This window comes from Drosophila sechellia, chromosome 2L, assembly GCF_004382195.2.
Source record: "Drosophila sechellia strain sech25 chromosome 2L, ASM438219v1, whole genome shotgun sequence".
NCBI lineage: Eukaryota > Metazoa > Arthropoda > Insecta > Diptera > Drosophilidae > Drosophila > Drosophila sechellia.
This window is the reverse complement of record NC_045949.1, coordinates 19614006-19637313: the sequence shown is the minus strand read 5'-3', so window position 1 is coordinate 19637313 and position 23308 is coordinate 19614006. Positions and strand designations below refer to the sequence as shown.

The window sequence follows — 23308 nt, the reverse complement described above, 5'->3', positions numbered from 1 at the left end:
TTTTAAATTTATATGGTAAAATGTTGCTGGTTTTCTACTCAAGAATTCGCGATTAGAAGCTTTTCCGGTGGATAAAATTGGTTACAGTGTGGAATGGAGAAAAAAAGGAATGGAAATCCTTAGGCGTTTTTAGTTGCAAGTGGTTTGTGTCGCCTCCTGAAGAGGATTTTCCTTCTGGATCTGTGTTTGTGGGACACATGTGTGCGTGTTTGTGCGTGTGTGTTGACTGCCGGTGTGTTTGTGTTTGTTGGAAAACTTCGGTGTTTACAGAGCGCTTTTAGGCGCCGCTTGCGTGTGTGTGTAATTGCATATTATTTGCATAAATATTTGCCAAGTATACTAAGTAACGTTAACGTTGGCGTCTACCGATTACACTCTGTACATATGCGGGACAGAAACGAAAACAAAAACGAAAACATCGACAACCAGATCATTCGAAAACGTTTCGCAAAACTTTTGACATTAGCGAATGACACTGAACAAAGTTGTCAACTTAACAGTTGATTCTAATCTGTATATGTTCAAATTGACGGTTACAGAAGGATGATTTCGATGTGATTTCCATGTTTGCTTTTATTTTTAGGTTTTCGCTGAAAGTAATAGAACTAAAAATAAAATTGATGAATTTTCTGGAAAATGTTGTGGTTTTTGCGCTCATTATGTATGTTCTTATAGTAGTTCTTATAGTAAAAAGTTTCCCCCACTCGTATGTTCGCCAGTTTTCAAGGGAAATCCCAACATTTCAAATTTCATTTCAGCAGCTGAAACTGTTGTTGAATAATTCGAGAGCATGCATTTTGAATATAATGACTTTTCACAGTGAACAATAAACATATTATGCTAACCCGTCTGCCGCCCACCAAAATTGTATCCCCGTAAAGTGCAATTTCGTGTTAAATTTTCAATGCCTGCATAAAATTAACCGAAATAATGTTTCATGTGCGGACTTATAACCATTTAGACAACCCACATTCCGGCACATTAGAGTTGAAAAGTTAATTATCAGGACAAACATCAACAAAGAGTTTCACCTGGTGGAAATGGGCGCTCTGTAGGATGTGGCAACCGAGTTAATGGCGATGACTGTCATCACACAACAGGTGGGAGGCCAAATGTCCTTGGCTTGATTATCCCCTGCCACCCATTTCCCAGCTGCCATTGCCATTGCCATCGGAGGTTTTGTTTCTTGTTTGGCTTTCGGTTTGGTTTAATTTTCTTGCATTTGTTGCTTAATTCCATTATGGGCAGCAGTTGGCTCCATGGCTTCCCAAGTTGATAATTGCCGGCAGTTTTAGTAGATACACGAAAAAGTTTTGTCCGGCAATTTCAAAAAGTTTAAAAAGTGATCCTTATATAGAAAGAAGAGGTAATACTGCGACGATATGCATTTATATCGACAAAAACTGACAGCTTCAATCAATCAATCAACCCGCCCAAAAAGTAGTGAAAAGAGCATGTTCTAAGTTTTTTACTCCATCTGAGTTATTTATTTGTTGCATAGATCGAGTAAAATATGGTTGCTTTTAATTATTCCTGCTCTTTTATTTACATTCATGATATTACACTCATTTAAAGGTATATATGCGCATATAGTGATATATATCGCGGTAAACTGTTTTCGCAATTTTCAGCTGTTTATGGATGCTCACCACAAAGTATATGTTCTTCATAATATTTTAGTTGTTCAACAATAATTTCAATGATGGTGTAAATTAAATATACAAAAGTGTTCTAACAACAATCAGCTTTATGCTCGCTCGCCACTGTAATTGTTTTCTCCTTTTATTAAAATACATCAATAAAATTTCAATAGACAATGCTCATCGTATATATATATATAGTCGTATGATATATTAGTTGATATACATATATTTATAAGTTTTAGCACACATAATATAAAAAGTGTTACAGTAATACAGCTTCCGGGGGCCTCTATGTTTTTCAAACATTTCCATCGTAACGTTAAATCGAAATTCGCTTACTAGTTTAGAAATCAAGAAGTGTGTCACTAATAGAACAATAAGTTGTTTATGGCATTCTACCGTTGTCATAACAAATTGGCGCTAGTTTTTAAAAGGATTCTCCATTTTGTATATACATTGAGTCTAAAAGTTTTCGGGGCATTCAAATAGTTGCAAAGTTGCTTAATTGAGCATGTTAGGAATAGGGAGACTTTACTGTTTTGAGATTTAATACAAATTCAGAATTATCAAACAAATAGCTAAATAAATGAAATGAAATTAAATTAAAGTCATTGCAAATGAATACACTTTAATATAAGTTAAACTTGTGTTACCTTGTTTTACCTGCGCATTGTTAAAGATTACAAACAGAATAAATTTCCAAGTTTGCGTTTACTTGTAACTATTCAAATTAAAAAGTTAAACTAGGTGGTTAATCATACATATGTGTGTTTGTATAGTATATATGCTCATTAGTGTGTATTTCTAGCCCGCTGCGATCTCGAAAATGCTTTAAAAAACGTTTTCCGACGCGGGGCATATATGTTTTCTGTATCTTATTGACCGTGTAGCTTGTTGACGATTTCTTGTAATTGATGCCAATCTCCTGCTGATCCTTCACATGGCGGGGCTTCTAATAATTTAGTTCTGTGTCTTGGGTGGGATGGATGAGGTTTCCTCGGGAGTGTGCTACGTTTGTAGAAGAACCACTTTGGTTTCGGGCACACATAAGGATCTAATATTCATGCATACCTTTTGCTCTGACGGAGCTTTGCCAGTGCTCCTGCCCCACCGCAAGCGCATTGGCTTACGGACTTCCCTCTGGAACTCCGACGTATCGTTATTCAGTTCCGCATCAGTGTCCTCCTCGTTGGCATAGCTGGCCACGTTCTCCGGAATTTCGTACTGCTGCTGGAGGGCCACGAGCATTCGCCGCATCTTGTCCGAGTTCAAAAGCGAGTTGTACCACTGCGATCGTTCAATCTGGCCAATGGAATATATAGGGTATTAAAACTATAGCCAGATCTTCACACTTTAAAAAGTTGTGCTATATGCTACCCTAATGGTTTCATTAAGAAGGTTGTGTTGCAATAAGATGAAATGAAAATGATTACTTGTTCATTGTCCGCGTTGTTTGCCTCGAACTGGGGAACACTGCGTCCCCAGCGAAGTCGCTGTGGCTTCCGCACCACTCGCTCGTACAGTCCATCGTAGTCGGCGCCCAGATCGGAGTCCGGCTCGGAACCCAACTGCTGCTGCTGCTGGCTGTTGAGGGTGAGCTCCCGCTCCAGGAGATCATCATAGGCGGTCCTCCGCATCTGCGGCAGACTGGGATCCCGCCTGCCAAAGCGCAGACGCAGGGAGGGCGACCTGATGGGCTTCTGGTTGACGTCGCCGAACCAACGCTTCTCCACAATGCTGTTCAGCATGTCCGGATCGCTGCGTCCGAACCGGAGGCGCAGAGAGGGCGAGCGCTGGGCCTTGCGCTCCACCTGGTGGTTGGGAAAGACGACGGGGCCGGCGTACTCGCGCTGCAGCAGATTATCATAGAGATTGCTCAGGGGAGTGCCTAGAAAAGAGTCTTTGGAGGATTGCTTCTCGGGTGGCGGCTGCACGGGATGCTCACCTTGAGCCGAGGACACCTCCGCCTGGGCGGGCTGCTGCATCTGGAGGGACACCAGGCAGATGAGGGCCAAGGCGCAGCCTTGACTCAGTTCCCGCTTCAAATGAAACATTTTCACTTATCACTCTTGCTTCGCGTTGATGGGAAACTGTAAGAAAGAAAACAAGGATGGGAAATTAAAAATACAACATAAAGGATGCACAGCTGTCGTCGGAATAATGGTTACCACAGGGAGTAGGATGGATTTTACATTTGCACTACATATTGTTTTCACTTTTATATTTGTCACATTTTAATAAAATAATAACTTTGTCTCCAATCTATTTCTTAAAAATTTCTAGTCATGGTCTACGTTAATATTACATTAATTTGAAATTAAGAATTTAGATTACGAGGAGCTCAAATTTATTCCATTTTTTTGGGCATGTTTATACGACAGTTCTTAGTCTTAATTTTCCTTTCCACAACAAGAGACAAATATATATTTTTCCAACTTGTGTTTTCTCATGCCAAAAGATGAAAAAACAAAGTTCATAGTTCAAAATACTTGTAAACTATTTTTTATATGCTTTCCCATTGAAGAAACGCTTACACTGAACATTGAGCAAACACTGAAGATGAAAGCGGCTTTAGTTATATTTTCGCAGTGAAATACATATTTTGTGCACTGGCAAACAATTTATGAGCGAATATTATTCATGACTACACTTCAATGGGGCCGCACACTCAAACATGTTCAATGCGTTTTTTGTATTTAAAATGTTAAAGCCCTCGAAAGGTTAGGAGCCAGAAAAACCCAACAGCTGCGCCAATGGCACCATTAGTTGCCACGGTTTTTATCGGAATTCACACATTTCACCAAATGATGTCATGGGTTAATGGCTTGTCTAATGGCCGAGGTCATTGGTTTTCCATTATTAAAAATTTAAAAATAATCAATACAACTGCAATTTCTAGCTTGTACCCAGCACAGACGTGAGCTAGACAATGCAAAGGACCCTCATGTTTTTCACATCAAATGTGAGGACATCCCTTTCGTCATTTGTAATTCGTTGCAGGCGTCATATGTTCACTTTGCAGCACATAGAATAAGGCCAGGAAAAGGGCAGTTGAATTATTTATAAGCAGAAGCCAGTACATGCAAGGCTCGAAGGGATGGGAATTGCATCCAGATGGTGGTGGAGATGGTGATGAATCCGTACGGGATGCTGATAGACGACGGCTCACCTTTGGGGCAGAGCACCCAGGGCACCAAAGTGGGGGATTCCTCGAGTGGAGCCCTCATGACGGGAAGTGTCTGAACAATGGCCCGAAATGAGTATGCAGTATTATGCACAGCAGCTCCTCAACAGGAAGAGACACTTTCCCCCGAACGGGGCTGAATTTTCAAATATTGTTTTGGCTCATTTTTGCTGTCGCTGCAGACGGAAGTGGAGTGTTAAGCCTTTGCAGCAGCACCCGAAGAAAGCTGGAGAAAGCTGGATTGCCTGGGGCGCTAAGTGCTGGCGAAATATTTTCTTAGGAGCTGGCTGTTGATGCCTGGCGATGCAACTTGTCGTATACGTGATAGCCTGCGTATACGTGATGTCAGCAAGGCGAGCCGGAAATTGAATTGCAGTTAAGACAGGGGCACGTTCCAAGAAATAGTGCCGCCATGATGGCTAATAAGTGGATCGTTCGAGGTTTTTCAAAAGTGCATTTAAGTGCTCTTTCTAAATAATTCAAAGAGGTGAGTTTTATCAAAGAAAATTACACCTTACCTTATAAGTAAGTTTGAATGTGGAAAGCGCTTTAATACTGACTGCAACCCAATTGATCGCATAACCAGGCCGCCTGCTTTTTTATGATTTACCATTTGCAGTTCACCGCCATCCATCTTTTCTGATCTGTCTGTCCAAGCCTTAATCGAATTGACTTTCGCTCTCCCCTTTCCTGCCCTGACCTGCCGTTGGCCAATGATATCTCGGAAATGTCCGCCGGAGAGTGATTTGTTGGACGGAAGCGTTGGCCAATTGCCCGGCGGAGTCCGACCACTCCGGCATTGGTATGGAAATTTGGTATCTGCCGGGCTAGCAAGTGGGCGTTTGGCCGATGAAATGTGCCCCTAGACTGCGCGACATTTGGGACGTTTGTCAAAATTGAAAGTGATTTATCATCGTTCTCTGGGGACGCCTTCTTGTTGGCTTTTGACGAATGAGTTGTGCGATGTCTCCTAGATAATGATGCGATTTACGTCCGAATGTGCCGCTCCTTGGTGGCCTTCGAGGAAAGATCACGGCTTAGCAGGCTTTAAAAAACAATGCGTCAAGCCATAAATGGTACATGACATGACGAATATTTTCGGGGTCTGGAATTGGGCTGGGAAAATCGCTTGATTGACACATAATAAGCAATCCCATTAACACATTGTTGAGCATCGAGGGCCTCTTTGAGCAGTTTATCCCAAAACACTCAACACCAAGGTATGAGTATTTCAAGACACAAAGAATTCTTAGGAAGCGTTTGATCTTGTAAGTTATTGAGCTAATTTAAACTGATCATAGACTCATAAATAGGGATAATAGAGTTGGAAGAATAAGCTATCGAGTACCCTTCAATGCTGAATGTATGTGTAAATATGAGGTATTTCATCCTCTTCTATGTTGGGTAGTGTGATTTTTCCCCCAACGGCTTCTGAAGCGAAGCGTGAAAAACACATTGACGACGTTTAAATAGCCTTTAGGGCACAGCCCAACTAATACATTTAACGCCCCCGAAACACAGACCTTCGCACACGCACACGCATACCCCACCAACCAACACACACACCCTACCCACACACACACATGCACAACAGGTTGTTTTTTGCTCATGTCGAGACTTTGACGAGGCTTTTCGCCCCCTTATTTGTGTGACACACAAATTTTATTTTCCTTTTATTCAACAATTTTTATTTCGCTGTGCGAAAAAGGTCATCTGGTGCTGGTCAGCCGGACCCAAGAACCTTTAACTATTGCCCCCAAAAAAAAGGTTACTGTGCCCGGCTATCTGGCTGGCTTTATGGGACCCCGGCCCCTGGATGGGGCATTAAAACGTTTTGACAAACACATTAGATGCCTTCGTCCTGGTCTGGCTGGTCTGGTGGTGCTCTCTGGGTCTGGGACCCTTTTCCCTAAACCAGCTCCGATGTAATCTTTTGTGTTTTATCAACATATTTGATGAGCCTTTGCTGCCGCTGCTGCTGGCTGACATTTTGTGGTTTTCGTGCTGCCTACTTTGTGGCTTTTGGGCGTTAATCATACGCCCCGTTGTGCTGCGCCAGCCATGTGGTTAGTTTTTTGTGCCCGAAAATGTTTATAACTAATTACGGAACTTATTCCTGCCTTTCAGTCTCAACTATTTACTTGAAATTGTAGGTGCAGCAATACAATTTTTCATTCGAAAAATTACAGTTTTCAAAAATCCAGCGAAGTCCAGTCTTTAAGCTAAAAATAGTTGCATCCGTGTGGATTTGTATTTTTTCACTTCGTTCACTCTGGCATTAATTAAACCGAGAAGGACGCAGCTGCCGCTTTTGAATACGACGCACGGATTCTCCTCCCCCGTTCTGGTTTATGCCGGGATTTCTTCTGAAAGGAGTGCGATTGTGTAGGCGCCAAGTGAACTGGTCCGAACCAGAGGCAGGCAAACAAACACCCACAAAAGTCATGTTGATTAAATTTTTTTTTCCAAGTTTGGTTTTTCTGCCACAATAATAAAATATGTGTGGGGCCAGTTGCCACAGGTATGTGTTGCAGGAATGGGTCAATTGTATTTATAGTAGCAGGGGCAGGAAAACTTGCAGTGTGAAAGGAACAATTTGAGATAAACTTAGGTGCGTACCCAAGAGTAAACAATGTGCCGGGCATTATCGCATTGTCAGGCGAATTAACTTATGTCTAATGTGTTTGCGAGCCAAATTATGACTATTTTCTTTCAGGGGAAAAAGTTTTTCAGATAATATAAATAATACAAATTTGGGTAAACAGAACGAAAACTGTGTAAATATACACTTCTTTAAAAAAAGTTGTATTGTTGAATTTTAAGTTGTATATTAAGCTGAGCACTTTATTAATTATAACTAACAAATAGCTAAAACAATGATAGTATTGTGTTTGCGTAAACTTAACACAAAATGGCACATAATTAAGAAGCCATTATTTCTCTATTTCGCACGCCCACTCTTAGAATTCCTCATTTCGGAACAACGTTTTCATATCCTCAGTCTGCAAACAGGACTTTTTGGCTATTACCCTCCCCCGGAGGATGTTAGTAATTTGGCCAAACTTTGTTCGACACTCCCAGACACTCAAAGCTGCAGTCTTGGTGACTACAGTGCGGCTACGTGATGCCGGAAGCAGGAAATGAATGTAATTTTCGGTTTGTTGTTTAGCATAGAAATGGCAAAGCCGATTGTTGTCTCGGTCCTCTTTGTTTATGTTTTTCCACTTGGCCCAAATCGTTTTGTAGCTCCAGGGGGTTTTTACGTACCTAATTTGCCTTTTCCGTCACTTGCCAGTGACACCTGCATATAAATAATACAAATTTGGGTAAACAGAACGAAAACTATGTAAAAAAAGTTGTATTGTTGAATTTTAAGTTGTATATTAAGCTGAGCACTTTATTAATTATAACTAACAAATAGCTAAAACAATGATAGTATTGTGTTTGCGTAAACTTAAAGTTTGGCCAGATACATAGGCCTTAAAGCCCAGTAACTTCAAATTTGATTAAAAAACGGTCTTTAAGGAATTTGCAAGGCTTTTGCGTTGATTGATTTGCTGCTGTCTGCTGTCTCGCTGGTTTTTTTCTAAGGTGAAAGAATTCGGGTCAGGACCCCGGATATTACAAAGGAATTCGAACAAGGACGAGTGACAAAAAGTAGAAGCTGTCGGTTCCAATGAAGCTTTAGAGTATGGAGCTCATATTTTGGGTGACGAAAAAGTTGCCTCTGGTTATACCCACAATTTGCATGTCCTTTTTTCTGGATTGGGTCAGGCATTAACAACAATACATCTGTTGGTAAGCAAATCAAATAAGTAACTGGAATTGAAGTTTTACAATTGGTTTACCTTTAAAAATATTATGATTTAAGATTTCATAAAATACGAACAAATTCAACCCAGCAGTTTCCCACGAATGCTAATCATAGATAAGTACAAATCTAATGTACTCTTTAAAAGCAGACAGCCATCGTGGAAACTTTGAGTGAGTGTCGTTTGTGCAGGACCCTTTTGATCGATCCATTTTGTATTCATTTACATAAGCAGCTTTATCAGCTTTTGGTGCAAAACCCGAAAAGGGAACTCTGACAAATTTGCCAGTATTTGCACTTGATGATGCGTTTAAGTTGTAGGCCTTTTGATTTACAAGGTTTTGCATAATCCCGGAGCGAATAACAACTGACCACGTGTCAAGTCAAGGATTCAAATCTCAAATCTGCGAGCCTAAACAGATGACTGGGTGGGGAGGGGAGGAGGAAGGTGAGCAGGGTCCTTTGGCCAGAAATTAATAGCCTGTCCAAAGTCAAAGTCGACAGACCACATGGGTCATCAATTTCTGCATGCATTGGGCATTGGAAAGCAAATAAAAACACACACAGCCAAAAACTCAAATTACAAATAACAACAAATAAGCACTTAAGCTCAAATATAAAGTCCTCCGAAAGAACAAACCCGAAGGAGGGCAGAAAGCAGCGGCGGCAGGCAACCCAAATCCAATATAAATTCATCAATATCCACTTCAAAATGTCTGCCCCAAAATGGCAAATATATGGCCACGGAGCGAGCGGGCTTATGAAAAATCTAACAAAATATGTTACGCACATAGATTCATTCGATTTTGGCCGCCTGCGTGTGAAAGTCAAGGAATGTCTAAGATTACACGGCAATTGATGTCTTTTTTGCGGGCCATTGTCTAATACCTTTTCGAAGGGGAAATCGTTTTAAAGCTTTAAGAAATATTAAATCCGGTTTGGGTACACAGGGTCGTGTGGATTATCAGCTTAAGATTCCGCCTCTCATGTTTTTGCCATTATCAAAGCGTGCAAATTGTAAACTTGCTGCCCTTCGACCCTCATAATCTTGGGTTGATAATATCTGCAGACGAAAAGTTTTTGGCAGCAAGCGTAAGTTGCGGAAAAGAAACTTTGGCTTTCGGTTAGTCAGTGGAGATGTGCTATTTCATCGTGCTACTTTTTCTATTTTAAGCTGAAATCTGCCGAGTTACTCAAATGGCATTAACAACTGAGTTGGCAGCGTAAAAGGTTAAAAAGTTGCTGGCCAAAAGTTTGTAGCCAACTTTATTACACAGAAAATATAACCACATATGCTATTCAAGCTAATTGATGTGGCTTTTACCTGAGGGACTTGTAAGCGGTATTCAAATGAACAAATTTACATTTTATTTTCAATACACTTGTTTGTCTAGTTGGAAGTGCAAAATTGAACGAGATACTCCCGTGGGATATCTAAATGAAAATCAACACCATAACAAGGACAACCAACAAATTGAAGGACAAATCGGAGCCGGACAAAATTGATATATTTAAAATCCATAAAAATATACAAATGCAGACACAATGAAGTTTCCACTTGAAGACTAAACAGAAACAGTCGTCCATCTTGCCTGGCCATCCATTATAATCAAAGTTAAGTTGCTATTAACTCCGTAGCTGCCACCAACGCCAGGTGAGCCGAGTGATCCCTGGCCACGGAGCAGCACAAAGTGCAGCCAATGTGCCAATAATGGCAATGAAATGTGCCCCTCCGGGGGAATCCCACTGCAAGTCTGGCTCTCACTGCGTTGCCAAGGCTCGGTCATTTGGCTTCGTGGCACGCAGCAAATGGAGGACGGACCACTGCATTGGCTGATGATGGCCATTATGGCAATGATGGTTTATTTATAAACACCAGACTTATTTGTCTGTCTAGGCCACAGGGTGTAACCATGATATGGCTGGAAAGTAGTTTCAAGGCAGCACTATCATGGGAACTTCGCAAAATAGTTGGCATTTGCAAAAGGTCGAAAAGTGTGAACGTGACATATGGTAAGTCATAAGCTTCGTCCAAAATAGTCTGCACTTCTCTTCTATTTTGGTAGGTTTCAGTAACGTTTATATTGTATTATATATTGCCACATTAACAGCATAATCATTATGCAATATTTGACAGGTTACATGGGGCAATTAAAATATATGGCAAATTACTCGGTTAGGGCGGTTTAAATTTAAGGGCTCCTGTTCGCTGCAGATACGCATCCATAATTTGTTGCACCTGCACGTATCGGCCATCAGCACATTTATTTTGCTGTAATTTCGCCACATAAAATATGGCCATAAATCGCCGTTGACAACTTATTGAAAAGCGTAGATAAAGCAGCATCCGAAATTGTTGCTCCGCTCGTTGTTTGTTGTTAATTTGGTGGCATTAACATAATGTTGGGGCACGTGCTGCGCTCCCATGCCAAGTGTTAAATGTAGCCCCACAATGGGGCTTGTGGGTCGAGGGTTTCGGGGTTTTCCCCGGAAAACTCGGAAAACTGTTTGCTACTCAGTGGTGGCAAGCGTGAAATTGAAATTTATGCTCTAATTACAAACGAATGCCCCGAACAGTAGGCTTTCATTATTGTGTAAGCGGCGTGCGAGGCTAATGCGCGACTCAAGTCAAGAGCTTTTTCTGAATTTCGTTCTGCGGTTAACTCTTGTTCTGTTTCGAGCAGCGGCTTAGTGGCTGGAATTCACGGGCTTAGCTAATGAGAGTTGGGCTTTTGTACATTTTTAATCACTTCTTCGAAGGAGACACTGAACCGGAGCGACAAGGCCTTCGTGGCAATATGAATTGTCTAATTTAAGCAATTAGGGATTGGTAAATTATTAAAGAAAAGTGGTCAAATCAATAAATGTTTGGCATCTATAGGTGGGCGTTTTCATTTTTAATAATCTAGCTATTTTACAAATGCAGCTACATTTGAATATTTAAATACTTTCCATCTGCGAAATCTATTCAAAATCCTAACTAAGTCAACTTAATCTTATCAATTTATTATAATATTTTAGTAAATTCATGACTGGCCAATCGTTGAGTGTCATTTCAACAAAAGGTGCCCTTTGAAGTGAGTGAAGGTGATTTGCAGTGAATCCTTGGTCCTGTCGATGACCAAATTCGCTGTTTCAGTTCCAATTCGATGGGAGACGCCAAATCACTTTGTAGATTCAGCTTAATGCCGGTACCTTTCTTCCTGCCATCGATTTGTGCCCGGCTCGCCTTTGACCTTTTCTTTTTTGAATGGCTGAACAAAAACTTGAAATTGAACTGACTGTTGTGGGCGGTGGGGAAAGTGGGAGTGGCCGGGAAGAAGTAGAATGAAGGACAAGTGGTCGTGGCACTGTAATTACATACGCAATCAAATGGACAAAATCCCTGTGACAGTTTGTAAAGTTTTTTTACTTCTTGCCCATCCGTCTGACAGTCGACGAGGACATCCTTGGGCCATGCGCCGGCTGATCCTTACATCCTGCAATGTCGACAGCCAAAGACCACTGTTATTTTGCAGTTTGTTGGACTTTGCATACGCTTTGACGGGGGTTCCCCGGCATAATTGAAAGCCCATTAACATCGTTTACACGCTGAAGCGTGAAACAAGCGACAGTTTGTGTTAATTAATTAAATAACTCCGGCCCGAACACCAGATGAAAAGGACTTGCTGAGTGCTCGCTCTGCTGTGAGGCGATAAGGCAAATTATGGCCTTACTCATCGGGGGAAAATGTTTGGGGATAATGCCTGAGTTGCGGAAAATCGGTGACCGAAATTCAATTAATCAAGGTGCTGTTCCCTAAAGTTTTCATCTGATATTTTTTATACCCTTTACTGTTTAAGTAAACGTGTGAATTTGAATCGTTGAATGAAATGTTACATGCCGAAAGAATAGTTTCCTATTAAGTATTTAATTTCTTGATCAGGATCGCTAACCGCGTCGATCTGGCCATGTCCGTCTGTCCGTTTGTCCATCCAATCGTTTGTCCGTATGAACCATAAAAGCTAGAATTTGGATATTTAGCATTCAAATTCAAAGACACACAAACTGTAGATGGTTTGAGTTCTTTTGGTTTTTATTATCCATAGGCCCATTTATATTGGCACAGTAATTTGGAAAATAGTTTTCTCCACTTTATGACTAACGGGTATCTGATAGTCGAGGAAGTCGACTTATCGTTCTCTTGTATTAAAGCTGATTAAGTGTTAGTATGAATATCGAAGGGACTTAATTTAGTTTTCCATCTATTTATTTAAAGGATAATCCTATTATGCTCAGCATATGTTAATTTTTTTTTGAATACTCATTTACCCCAATTTCAAGCTTCATTTTCCGTTTACTAAACTTGTTGAAAAAATTGGATTTTGTTGTTTAGTCAACTGGTAGCCCGACAGTCCTAAAAATATGCACAAGTATTTGCAAACAAAACTAAGTGCCACCAAAAATTTGCATGAGCAAAACAATAAAACGGTGGCAAAATCATAAACTTTGTTTACCATGCCCCGAGGATTTAAGGGGCAGGCTAAAATTTGAGGCGAGTTAGTAAAACTGTTGGTCAGATTCTAGACGTTTTCAAATTGTTTAAGTAATAAGGCTACAATTTCTGTGGACATTTTTATTTTTATTTATTTTATTTTTTGTTTGCTTGTGTTTGAGCAAAAACTGAGAACTGTCGATTTAATTTACTTAAAATTAAAGCAAAAATGGTTAATTGTTCTTTTAGTAATGCCTTTTTTTAATATACTTTTCAACAACTGCCATGAACGAAATCTGTACGTGACCTTTGGCCCCGAAATGTCGAGGGGCTGGAAAAGTTTGAAGCTGAAAATCGTTGACTATCTGGCACTCAGACGCTTTTCATAATTGACTTTTGTAGTGGCGGAAAGACTTTTGCAATGCAATTAAAATTGTTGTTCAGTTCGCACCCAACTTTCCCGTGGCCAGGCTAATTAGCATGAACTCTTTCAATTCATTTCACTTTCACATCCGGCCAATCATAAATAACTTAGCACTGGGGCGACACAATTGAAGTCGTCGGAGGGGCGCAGCTGTCAGTCGGTGATTTCCGTTTCCGTTCGCCTTAACCTTTAATTCGACTTTCTGAATTATGTACAAGTGAAAATCATTGCATTTTTCCAGGCTAAGGACTTCGTTCTGGGGAAATGGAACAGCTCCCAGAGGTCCCAGAAAAATACATTTGGGGTGATGTCGTCGGGAACGTGCTTAAAACAAGAAATAGGATCACATGCAGCACGCAATATACACTATTTCAGCATTGCGCAGACACAAATGTATTTTTTATGTTTTTGTTTTTCCTCTTTTTTTTTGCTCACTTATGTGTCCCAAAAGAGTCACGAGGTGTTTGTCATTTTTGCGATTTCTATGATTTGCTGGTTGGCCCTGTGATGATGTTAATATGCAGCTTACCAGCCATTTGACTGTTCCACCCACTTTGGCTTAATCAATTTATGGTGCCAACTGTCTAAAGGGCACGATCCTGTTTGACTTTAAGGTTGTTTGTGGGCCAAGAAATCGCTCTTGACGACCCACCAAGGAGGTCACATGCTGAAACCATAAAAATTCGATGCCAAATGTTCGTTGTTTTGTGTTTATATTACCATACCGTTTGCTAAATCGGAAAATATTGCTTAAAGCTGTGATGCAAAGATCGTTTGGTGCCTTAGGCCTTCAAATTTCATGAAAGTAAGTGAGCTGACTGGAATATCATTATTAATTTTATTAACCTTAGTAGTAGCAAACTTATTTAGGAGCTCTATAGAAGAAAAAACTGTTTTTAAACTACCCATATGCCCATCCAGTTATTTCAGTTTTTATGACTCGTCCTGTTAGAACAGTCCAACTTTTAATTACACCATTCCAGTCATTAATTAAAAGGCAATCACAAAGACAGCTATTGTATAACCAACTTTGTCGGATCGCACCATTTGAACAATAGAAACGCAAAGTGGAAACGGAGGAGTGGTCAATAAAAGGACTCGGAGGACGAAAGGCAACTGCAATTACAATATGAAACTTAATGCTCCGCTAAATATGAAAACAGGACAACTAACTAAAGCCCAACTAAGCCGGATTCCGACACCTCCGCTTCCAGTTCCCCACTCCGGCTACCCAATTCGCCGGGTTATTAAATAGATAAAGCCTGTGGCAAAGGCGGCAAAGTAGCAAAAAGCAAAACCCAGACCGAAAACCCCAAGGATTCTTGGGGCGACCATTATGGCAAATCCCTTTAGTTTGCCGCTCTCGCAGCCGTTTCTATTTGCACATCGTTTTGTAATGTAATGCGAGTTGTTGCGACAAATTGCTGGGGATTTGGAGCCACTCGAATGTCTGCCCCCAATGGAGGCGCCTCAGCCATTCAACCATTCCGCACTGGAAAGTTGCCACCGGGAATGGCAACTGGGAATGGGAGCTTTGGAGCCCGGGATGATGGGCGATTGGCAGTGTCAGTCGGTCGGTTGAATTGTAAAACGTAGTGTGGCATGCAGTTGGACTTAAGAGGCTTGGCTTGGCTTGGGCTTACGCCGCTTGCAACATCTACTTTTCTCCATCTGTCCCCTCGTTTAAGCAAATTTCACACAAAGCCCTCGGTGCTGGGCCACTTTTGGTATTGGGTTCTCTGCCATCCTATGCGAACTGAAAGCCGAGACTGTTGTTGCAGCGCTGTAAGATCTTGGTTGCGTTGCATGCCACTTCAACTGGTTTTCAATTGCAGTTGGATCGAAGAATGGAAGTAAGTGCACAGACATCTAGTTCTTCCAAAGCTTAAGTGTATTCAGTGTTTTCCGTTCAAGAAGTGTTGCATTGAATTTTCTATTTCTCTGACTACACAAGTAGTTCAAAATGCCAAAGCTGCTTTTAGTATGTTATTATATTTTCTATATGAAATGTTTTTCCGTTTCGTTAGGATTTCCTCTTTTTAAAGTATATGTGCGAAGTAAAACCTTTTAATTGGCCAAATTGATGATTGCTTTATCAATTTATTTAAGGACTGCAGAGAGCAGACACTTAAAGAGCTCCCTTCAGTTGTCATCTTAAATTCCAGGCACTTATTTCTAGACCTCCAACTGAATCAAAACGGTTTCGCCCACCTGAGGCAAAAGTTACTGACACCACGAATGCATTCATTAAATTAATTTGGCAGCTTTTGATCGATGGGGGCACTTGCTACTTTCTGCTTTCCGCTTAACCAATATATGTAATTAATAATCCTGGCGAGCTAGAGTCACGGCAAACGGCGGGTAGCATTGAAAGGCATTTCATTAACAAATTGCAAGCAGCACTCAACGTGAGTTGAGTGTATCGAAGGGAATGGGATTGTGTTACTCGCTGAGACCCATAAATTGTATAAGCATTTGCATTTGGAGAAGTGCACGCCAGGTCGTCCTGGAATTACGCAAAGCGTTTCCCTGAAGGGGTTTCATTGACTTTTACATAAGCTCATATCCATATCCTTGCAAGCGATCTCCTTCCGCCTTGGTGGGCAAGTAGTTGAAAGTTTTGTCGGTGACAAAAGTATCTAAACTTAGCATCGCTCAATGGCTAATGTCATTGGCATCCGCAGTACGGTTCACTAATCGGGCCATTACTTTCCATGTTTGCCCACTTTCATTGGGGGTCATGTGCAGGCGAGGAAGGAGCTCCGTTTGACAGGTGGGATAACAGCAGGACACACAATACTTTCGGTTCGCTTCCCATTTTCCCCATTTGCCATTTCCCATTGCCCAACAAAGGTCCATTGATATCGCAAGTGGATCCGCATGGAGGTGGCTTTACCATGTGGTTTTTATGCCCCAGCTACGACGAGTGTCTAGACAAGAGTGAAAATGCATTTGTGTTTGTCCAGTCGCCACATTCGGTTCACCGAAAATTACTCAAATGATTGGCAACTTCTTCTTTGGCAGCTTAACATTGAATGCATTTGGTTTGCTAACTGACCGCAAAGTCGAAATTGAAGTTTCTATCTACATCTCACTGTACTTATTTGCCTCCATTTTGATATTTACTTTGAAGAAAGTTAATTTTATGGGATTTTGGTTAAATTTACAGTGGAAAATACAGAATCAAATACAGATTTATGTGAAAGCTTATATAAAGCCTTTAAAGTGGCTAAAAATAACTAATAAAGTGATTATGTCCTTTAGTCAGGCACACTACGTATTGAATAAACTTTAAATAAGAAATAAATCAGTATCTATACTTATATGTGTTACTTTTCTCCTGTATTGCTATTAGTTAGTATCCCTCGAGAAAGTTTCCTGCTTACTGACAAATCACCATCGATTGATTACCATTGGCTCGCACTCCCCGCAATTTGTCTTCCAGCTTTCGCTTTCAAATCGCCTGCAAACTTCAATTCGTTCATCTCTTCTTTGATTTTTTTCAGCCACGAATCGATAGCTTAATTAAGCGTGAGAATTTCTCTGGCTTTATTAATAGGCTGCCTTGGGGTTCGGTACGTCCGCATGGAACTACTCGCACTCGGGCGGGATTATCACTGCTATCATCTGGTGGCCGCAGGTCAATTAGTCAAAATGCTGGACGGCACCGGCTCCAGCTCCAGCTCTAGCTCGTGCTCCCGTGCTGCATCCTTGGTTCAGTCCATCACCTGGTCAATATTTGCTCACTTAAACGTGCCTTAAAGTCGTTAAATCTTGCACGCCCACTTCGGATGGCCATCTAGCCATCCCTCCCCTTTTTCGCCGATAAATGTGTAAGGTTAAAGCTAAAAATATGCTTTAAAATTTCGGAACCAAACGACAGTCTCAACCCTTTGATAACAGCTTTCCTTCAATTTCGCCTGCCGGAAAGTGTGCAACAAGTATTTTTTTGCTGCCCTGCCTATAAATTAGTGTCAGCCATGATTAAATTTCCTGAGGGCTTGTGGTTATCTCCGCCTGGGGGCGTGGCAAGGTCATTAAGTGGCAAGCGCTCGGCTTCCAGTGAGCTGGCTTATCACTAACAAATTGCACATACGCCATGGTTGACTTGAACTGATGACAGGCCATCGGATGCAGCTAAAATTACACATGCAGTTAGTTAAAACTGCTGACACATTTGCCTGACCCGACCTGGCCATCCAGTGCCACGCACTGCCACCCATGTGGCACGCCCCCAACGCCCTCGATGGAGCAGCAGCTGTTGGGGATGCGAATGAATTACCGTTATGAACTAAGCCGTGCGAGTGGGCGCCTTTGGGCGAAGCGTGTGTTATTTGCACACAAGTGCTGCCCCCTTTTTAGTGGCAAGCAGAGGGCATTTCGGCGAAAATTGTTGTTCCAGTTTCAATGGAATTAGTACAATTTGGCTCAAATGTGCTACAAGGCTTTGAATTTGTTCAATGTGCTAAGATTTTTAATCAATACTACCAGAGAGAGGACACGTTCTCAATTACCGTCTTTCAAAGTGTCAAGCAGTATGCAACAATATATTATACGCACTGCTTACTTCTGTTCCATATTTCCGCTTCCGTTTCTTCATAGTATCCTTATGTTATGTGCGAGATTTGAAAACGCTGTATCTCAGCTTAGAGTAGGAAAAAGGCCAAAGGAGCACCTCTTGGTCGAGCCGTGTACGTTGTTGCGTGTTTGTTAACACGCTTTGCACTCGTCATAATAATAAAATGTCCCACGTCGACCCAACACCCCCTCCCCCTCTCGTGTATGTATGTATTTTCCGAGCGCAACACGTGAACAATGGCAATTGTCTTGGCCTGACATTCTGGCACAGGTAATACTCGTACAGGTAGTGAAGATAGATGGATGAGCAGCGCTAGCTGAAAGATTATACACGCGCTTGTCGTGCTTCCTGTGCTCCGCCGTGAATGGAAGTGATGAAAGTTGGCCATATTTATGATAACTCGTTTCTAGATTTCATTTCAAGTTGCTAACAAGGAGTAGCACAGAGCTGAATAGAAGCAGTACAAAGTATCCGCATCAATTTAGCACACAGACAAAATAAATCACAATAGATAGTTGCTTTATATAATTAAAAACCGGACGTTAAATGACTTTTAAAAAAGAAAATCCAAAGGCATATTATGAAACTGCGGCAAGAAGTTTTCAACCAAGATTGTTTGCTTTCCCTAATGATCCTGTCACCCGCTTTTGTCTTCCAGAAACCGTATCTTTTTTGCAACGCCTCAGCTTTGTTGGGTCTGTTTCGCCAAGTTTTTGATTTGCCGGCGAGCAGAATAATCCGCTTGTCAGCTTCCTGAGATTCTGGAGACTCCTTCAAGTGCTAATATGCCCATTAAAAGCCACCCACTTCGAAATGAGCAGTGCACAGACAATTGCTGTGAGTGAGTGCACACAATGAGCACGCGGAAACTGTCACGGAAAAGGAAAAGCGGAAAAGCGAAAGCGGGGGTTGACCCAAAAAAACATTCGGCTTTTGTCGCGACTTGAGTGCATTGCCAAGGAGATGAGAGCTCGGAAAACTGGCGGATATTCATTCATATCATACACTGTTGATTCAAGACTTACAGGTTATGCACTACAAACAGACCATCATCAATCAACGTAGCTAATGCTGTTGTAATTAGTGCGGTCATGTTAATATTACTGGGATTCAAATTGAATTTCCCAGAACTGACAAGCCCTGATTATATCTATGCCCATTATGTGACAAATGGACGTTTTATTGGAATCTTATTAGCCGTTTGCATTCAGTCTATAATTGAAATAGTCACGCCTCTGGCGAATGCGTCTTCATGCCGGAAGGGATCAATTCTCGGGAAATTATGCATTTTCATTAATATGACAGTTGTGCAATGCATGTGCTTGTCACCAATCGACAACCAATTACCAAGAAAGCTACCTCAAATCCATATGCCACTCACTTTTGGCAAACAGTTTTCGCACTGTAAATTGAACCAAAGGCTTCTGCAACGATTGCATCGCTTTAAAGGCTTTTATGCCCCCCCAAAAAAAATGGGGGCAACGCTAATGGGTGGCGGCTGAAAGTCAAAAGGCAACAGCCCTGAATGATGTTATTCAGCTGGCAACTTAAAGGGGCACAGCTGTTGCATGCTGCATATTGAAGAGCTGGCCATGAACATTCTTAACTTTCCACTTTGACACACACGCTGGCTGAATGCCAATGCGCCTTCATTTTCTTACCCCTTTAGCCAAATTTCTAATTAATGCTGATTTAAGCAGTACTTTGTAGTTATACATAATGTTAAAAATCCTTATAAGCAGCATATTGTTTTAAAAGATAATTAGTTCTGATGGTCCTACTATTAGGTAATGTCCAAATGCCAATTGGTGGCTTAACTAGCATATTGTTTGCAGCTCAACTCTGGTTTCGATTCCCACGAGCACTTATTGCGAGCTCCTAATTAAATCTAAGTACTTGTTATCCTGCCAAGGCCTTTGTCCTTTTTTTCGAAATAACACATAAACGCCTTTGATTGCGTTAACCTTTGAGGTAATTACGGATTAGCTGCTTTGACCTAAGCTATAACTATCTGACTACCGTTCCCGTAAGTAGGAGGCTCCACTTGGGCTCATAAAGAATACATGTGGGCCAGGGCAAACAAGGAGTCGTCCGTCGTCCGTCGTCCATCAATTGCACGACTATCCAGTGACAATCGAAAGTGAATTGATAAATAGGCAATGAGGCCAGACGAGGCGAAGGCTTGCAAAAGACCCATCGATTTTGAGTCGGGTGGTGCGTGGGCGAGCGAATGTAATATGGCTTAAAGAGCTGGTCGTTTTGCGGCCAATACATATCCGACTTGGTCTGGCCGCAACTGTCTCATTTGCGGTCGGCACAACGCAGTTACAAAGCAATACCAAGGCTGCGGCTTTGTGGCCCAAATGTCATAGACCAGGTTCTGTTTGGACTGCTGTTGCCATCATTTCCTTGGCCAAATCGAATGTCTCGGCTGCGTCACGGATGTGTTTAATTAGTTGCATTTCATTTGGGCCAATAGAGCTCAAATTAATTCAAGCTGGATATTCAAGAAATTGTATACCAATCATGGCATCGCAGCAGCCGTACTTTGCAAATGAAATCGGTGGAAATTCGCATAATTTCAATTCATATGAGACCTGTTACACAGTATTTATATTTGCCACATAACATAAATTCCGAATGACATTTGATGTTCGGTAAAAATTATAATACAGCTGCAAATGGTGCAGAGTGCGCAAAATGTGTTTTTCTCAATTTTCAATTTTAATACCCACGCTCCCCAGCGGCATATTGATGTTGGCCAACTCCCCTGGCTCCCCTTTTGGCCACCTCCTCCATTTTGAATGTCCTGTCAATTTTTTGATGGCCACTTTACGCCATTTTATGTGACACGCAAAGCCATCCATGAATAGTCATGTCATACACTTGTTTATGGCCAAGTGTACATTGGGCTTTATTTATTTCACTCAGCTTTTAAGCTTCCCTAAAGTGGTTGTTAAGCTGTAAATATTCAACCGAATTTTTGGGGTAACATTTCAGACTGGGTTCGGTTTCGGATCAGTACGCCTTGCGGAATGTAAGTCAAGGATATCATAAGAAATCCATTCAAAAAGAGGAATTTAACTTGATATATTTACTAAGCTCTGTAATTTGTATTAACCTTGATATTTTGAATTCTAGAAATCAGCTGGGGAAGAAGGCTTATTTCATTCGAGAAAGCTAAAAAACAAGGATTATGCAATCTATTATTAATACTCCCCCGATGCAAACAGCTTGACTAGGTTAGTACAAGTCACTTGGCAGTAGGTAAGTCGCCTAATGTGTTGGAAAATGCGAATGCAAATGGAGTCTACCGCCGACGGCTAAGCGTAATACCACAGTGTGTTTACAGTATTCAAATGAACATTGCTCGCCGCCAGGAGTCCATCAACAAGTGCGGAGCTCGGAGGATGCCCTTCTTGTCCCTGCTCATTGTTTGCTTTCAATCATGCTGCAAACAGAGGGTTATGCGCGAGTTCTTACGAGTGCGAGTATGTGTGTAAACAAGGAAGTGCTCCTGATGGGCATCTTAAAGGCAGCAGTATGGAGATAAGTGCTGTTGCAGATATCACGCATACGCCGGGATGGACACGTATATAAATTCAGTATATATGGATGTGAGCTGGGCGCTAGCTCCTCTGAGCAATTAATGCGAGTGTGAAATTATTCGATTGCGAGCCTGAACGTTTCTTAATTCTTTGTTAAGCTCGGTGGTTTCTCCCCGAGCCTCGTTAAGTGCCTGCGAAAATGATTTTCATTTATGCCGGGGCGTTATTTGATTTATATAACGCTCTTATTTTGATGGGCATTTTCTCTGAATGAACACGAAGCCGCCTCTTTTAGGCAGTTGGTTTCGTCTGTCCCGCCTGATTTATGTATTTCTACTAGCCCAACTTCCATTTTCAGCGCCGCTCGAAATAAATTTAAACGAAAACTGTGCCAAGTGTTACAAAAAGCGTTCTTTTTTTTTGCTGGGGCGTTTACACGACAGACGCCTTGAAGTAATAATGAAAAAAGCAGGAAAAAAACAATTTTTATGTGATTAAATAGCTGAAAATCGCGTTTGCATATTTAAGACATTTATTGAATTACAGGCACAATTCGCTTGGAAATTATAATTGAAAAATAATTGAGGCAGTTCAATCAATACTTGCGCATATAGCTTTGATTTTTTTTAACTGTCAAGGCCTTATCGAAAATGGGAGAAATGGGAGAAATATATTAATACTTTCTTATTTTACCATCTGAATCAACTTGATTTTCGGTCCACTGCTTCGGTGTTGCCCCTTTAATACCTCATCACGCTTTTATTTCGGATATAATGAGCTATTCAACCAAGCTGAAATGCTATGCAAATATTAGCCATCATTCTAGATTTAGCCGAAGGCAAGAAGCCTAAAGAAATAAAATGTATTGCGATTTCATTTTACCGCTGCCATTGCGGCAGGCAAATGAAAATATGAAAAAGTTTGAAAATTAATGAGAATGTAATTGAAACATCTTCCGCCAGCTCTGCTGGGGAGAAAATAATGGCTAATTCGCTGAGAACCAATATTATGAGGTAATTGAAAGTTAATTTTGTTGGCTCGGGCCATTGAGTTTGCACTCAATGGGTATGAGCATACGTCACTAGTGCGATAAGCTATCATTCCATATCAGCTACTTGCAGTCAGAACATTTTAATATGAGAAATCTATATTCTCCCCCGCAATAAGGACACTAAACACCTTATAATCGCTACTTTATCGGGGCATTTACTGCTGTTCAACCAAAGCTAGATAACTCATTTTGGATTAGATAGGGCGCTATTTACTAACTGGATTCTATCTTTATACCCGAGTCCCGAGTGGCGACTTAATTCTGTTGACTGTTTTGGTGGGCAGGACACGTGATTTCGTCATCTAATTGAATTAATCAACTGTTCTGATGGAGGGACATTGAACCTTTGCTTGCTATTGATGTTATCGTTTTACTTAGGTATTTTTAAAAAAAATATATGAGAAAAATTGGTCAGTCAATACGTGTCGAATTCCATTTTTTCTGTCCTAAAGTTTTTTAAAATTTTTATACCCGGTTCTCTTTGAAAAGAACGCTGCAGCCAGAATAAAGCATTTCAGAAGTATATGAAGTATAAAGTATATATATTTTTGATCAGGATCACTAGGCATGTCCGGAAATGTCCGTCCATCTGTC

At 41.1% G+C, this 23308-nt stretch overlaps 1 protein-coding gene across 2 annotated transcripts in view; it reads right to left on the bottom strand.

Annotated features, from left to right (window-relative positions):
- Nucleotides 1-1517: 1517 nt before the first annotated feature.
- Nucleotides 1518-23308, bottom strand: part of LOC6614765 (short neuropeptide F) — a 34195-nt gene continuing 12404 nt past the window's right edge. Inside the window, exons 2-6 of one of the 2 annotated variants that reach the window (XM_032717243.1) lie at nt 8095-8128; nt 3589-3733; nt 3077-3531; nt 2715-2945; nt 1518-2651 (exon numbers count right to left, since the gene is read on the bottom strand). In XM_032717243.1, the coding sequence (XP_032573134.1) occupies nt 2604-2651; nt 2715-2945; nt 3077-3531; nt 3589-3697 (843 nt within the window). In that variant the 5' untranslated portion in view covers nt 3698-3733; nt 8095-8128 and the 3' untranslated portion in view covers nt 1518-2603. The remainder of the gene's footprint in view (nt 2652-2714; nt 2946-3076; nt 3532-3588; nt 3734-8094; nt 8129-23308) is intronic. The other variant, XM_002039148.2, reaches the window with a different exon arrangement.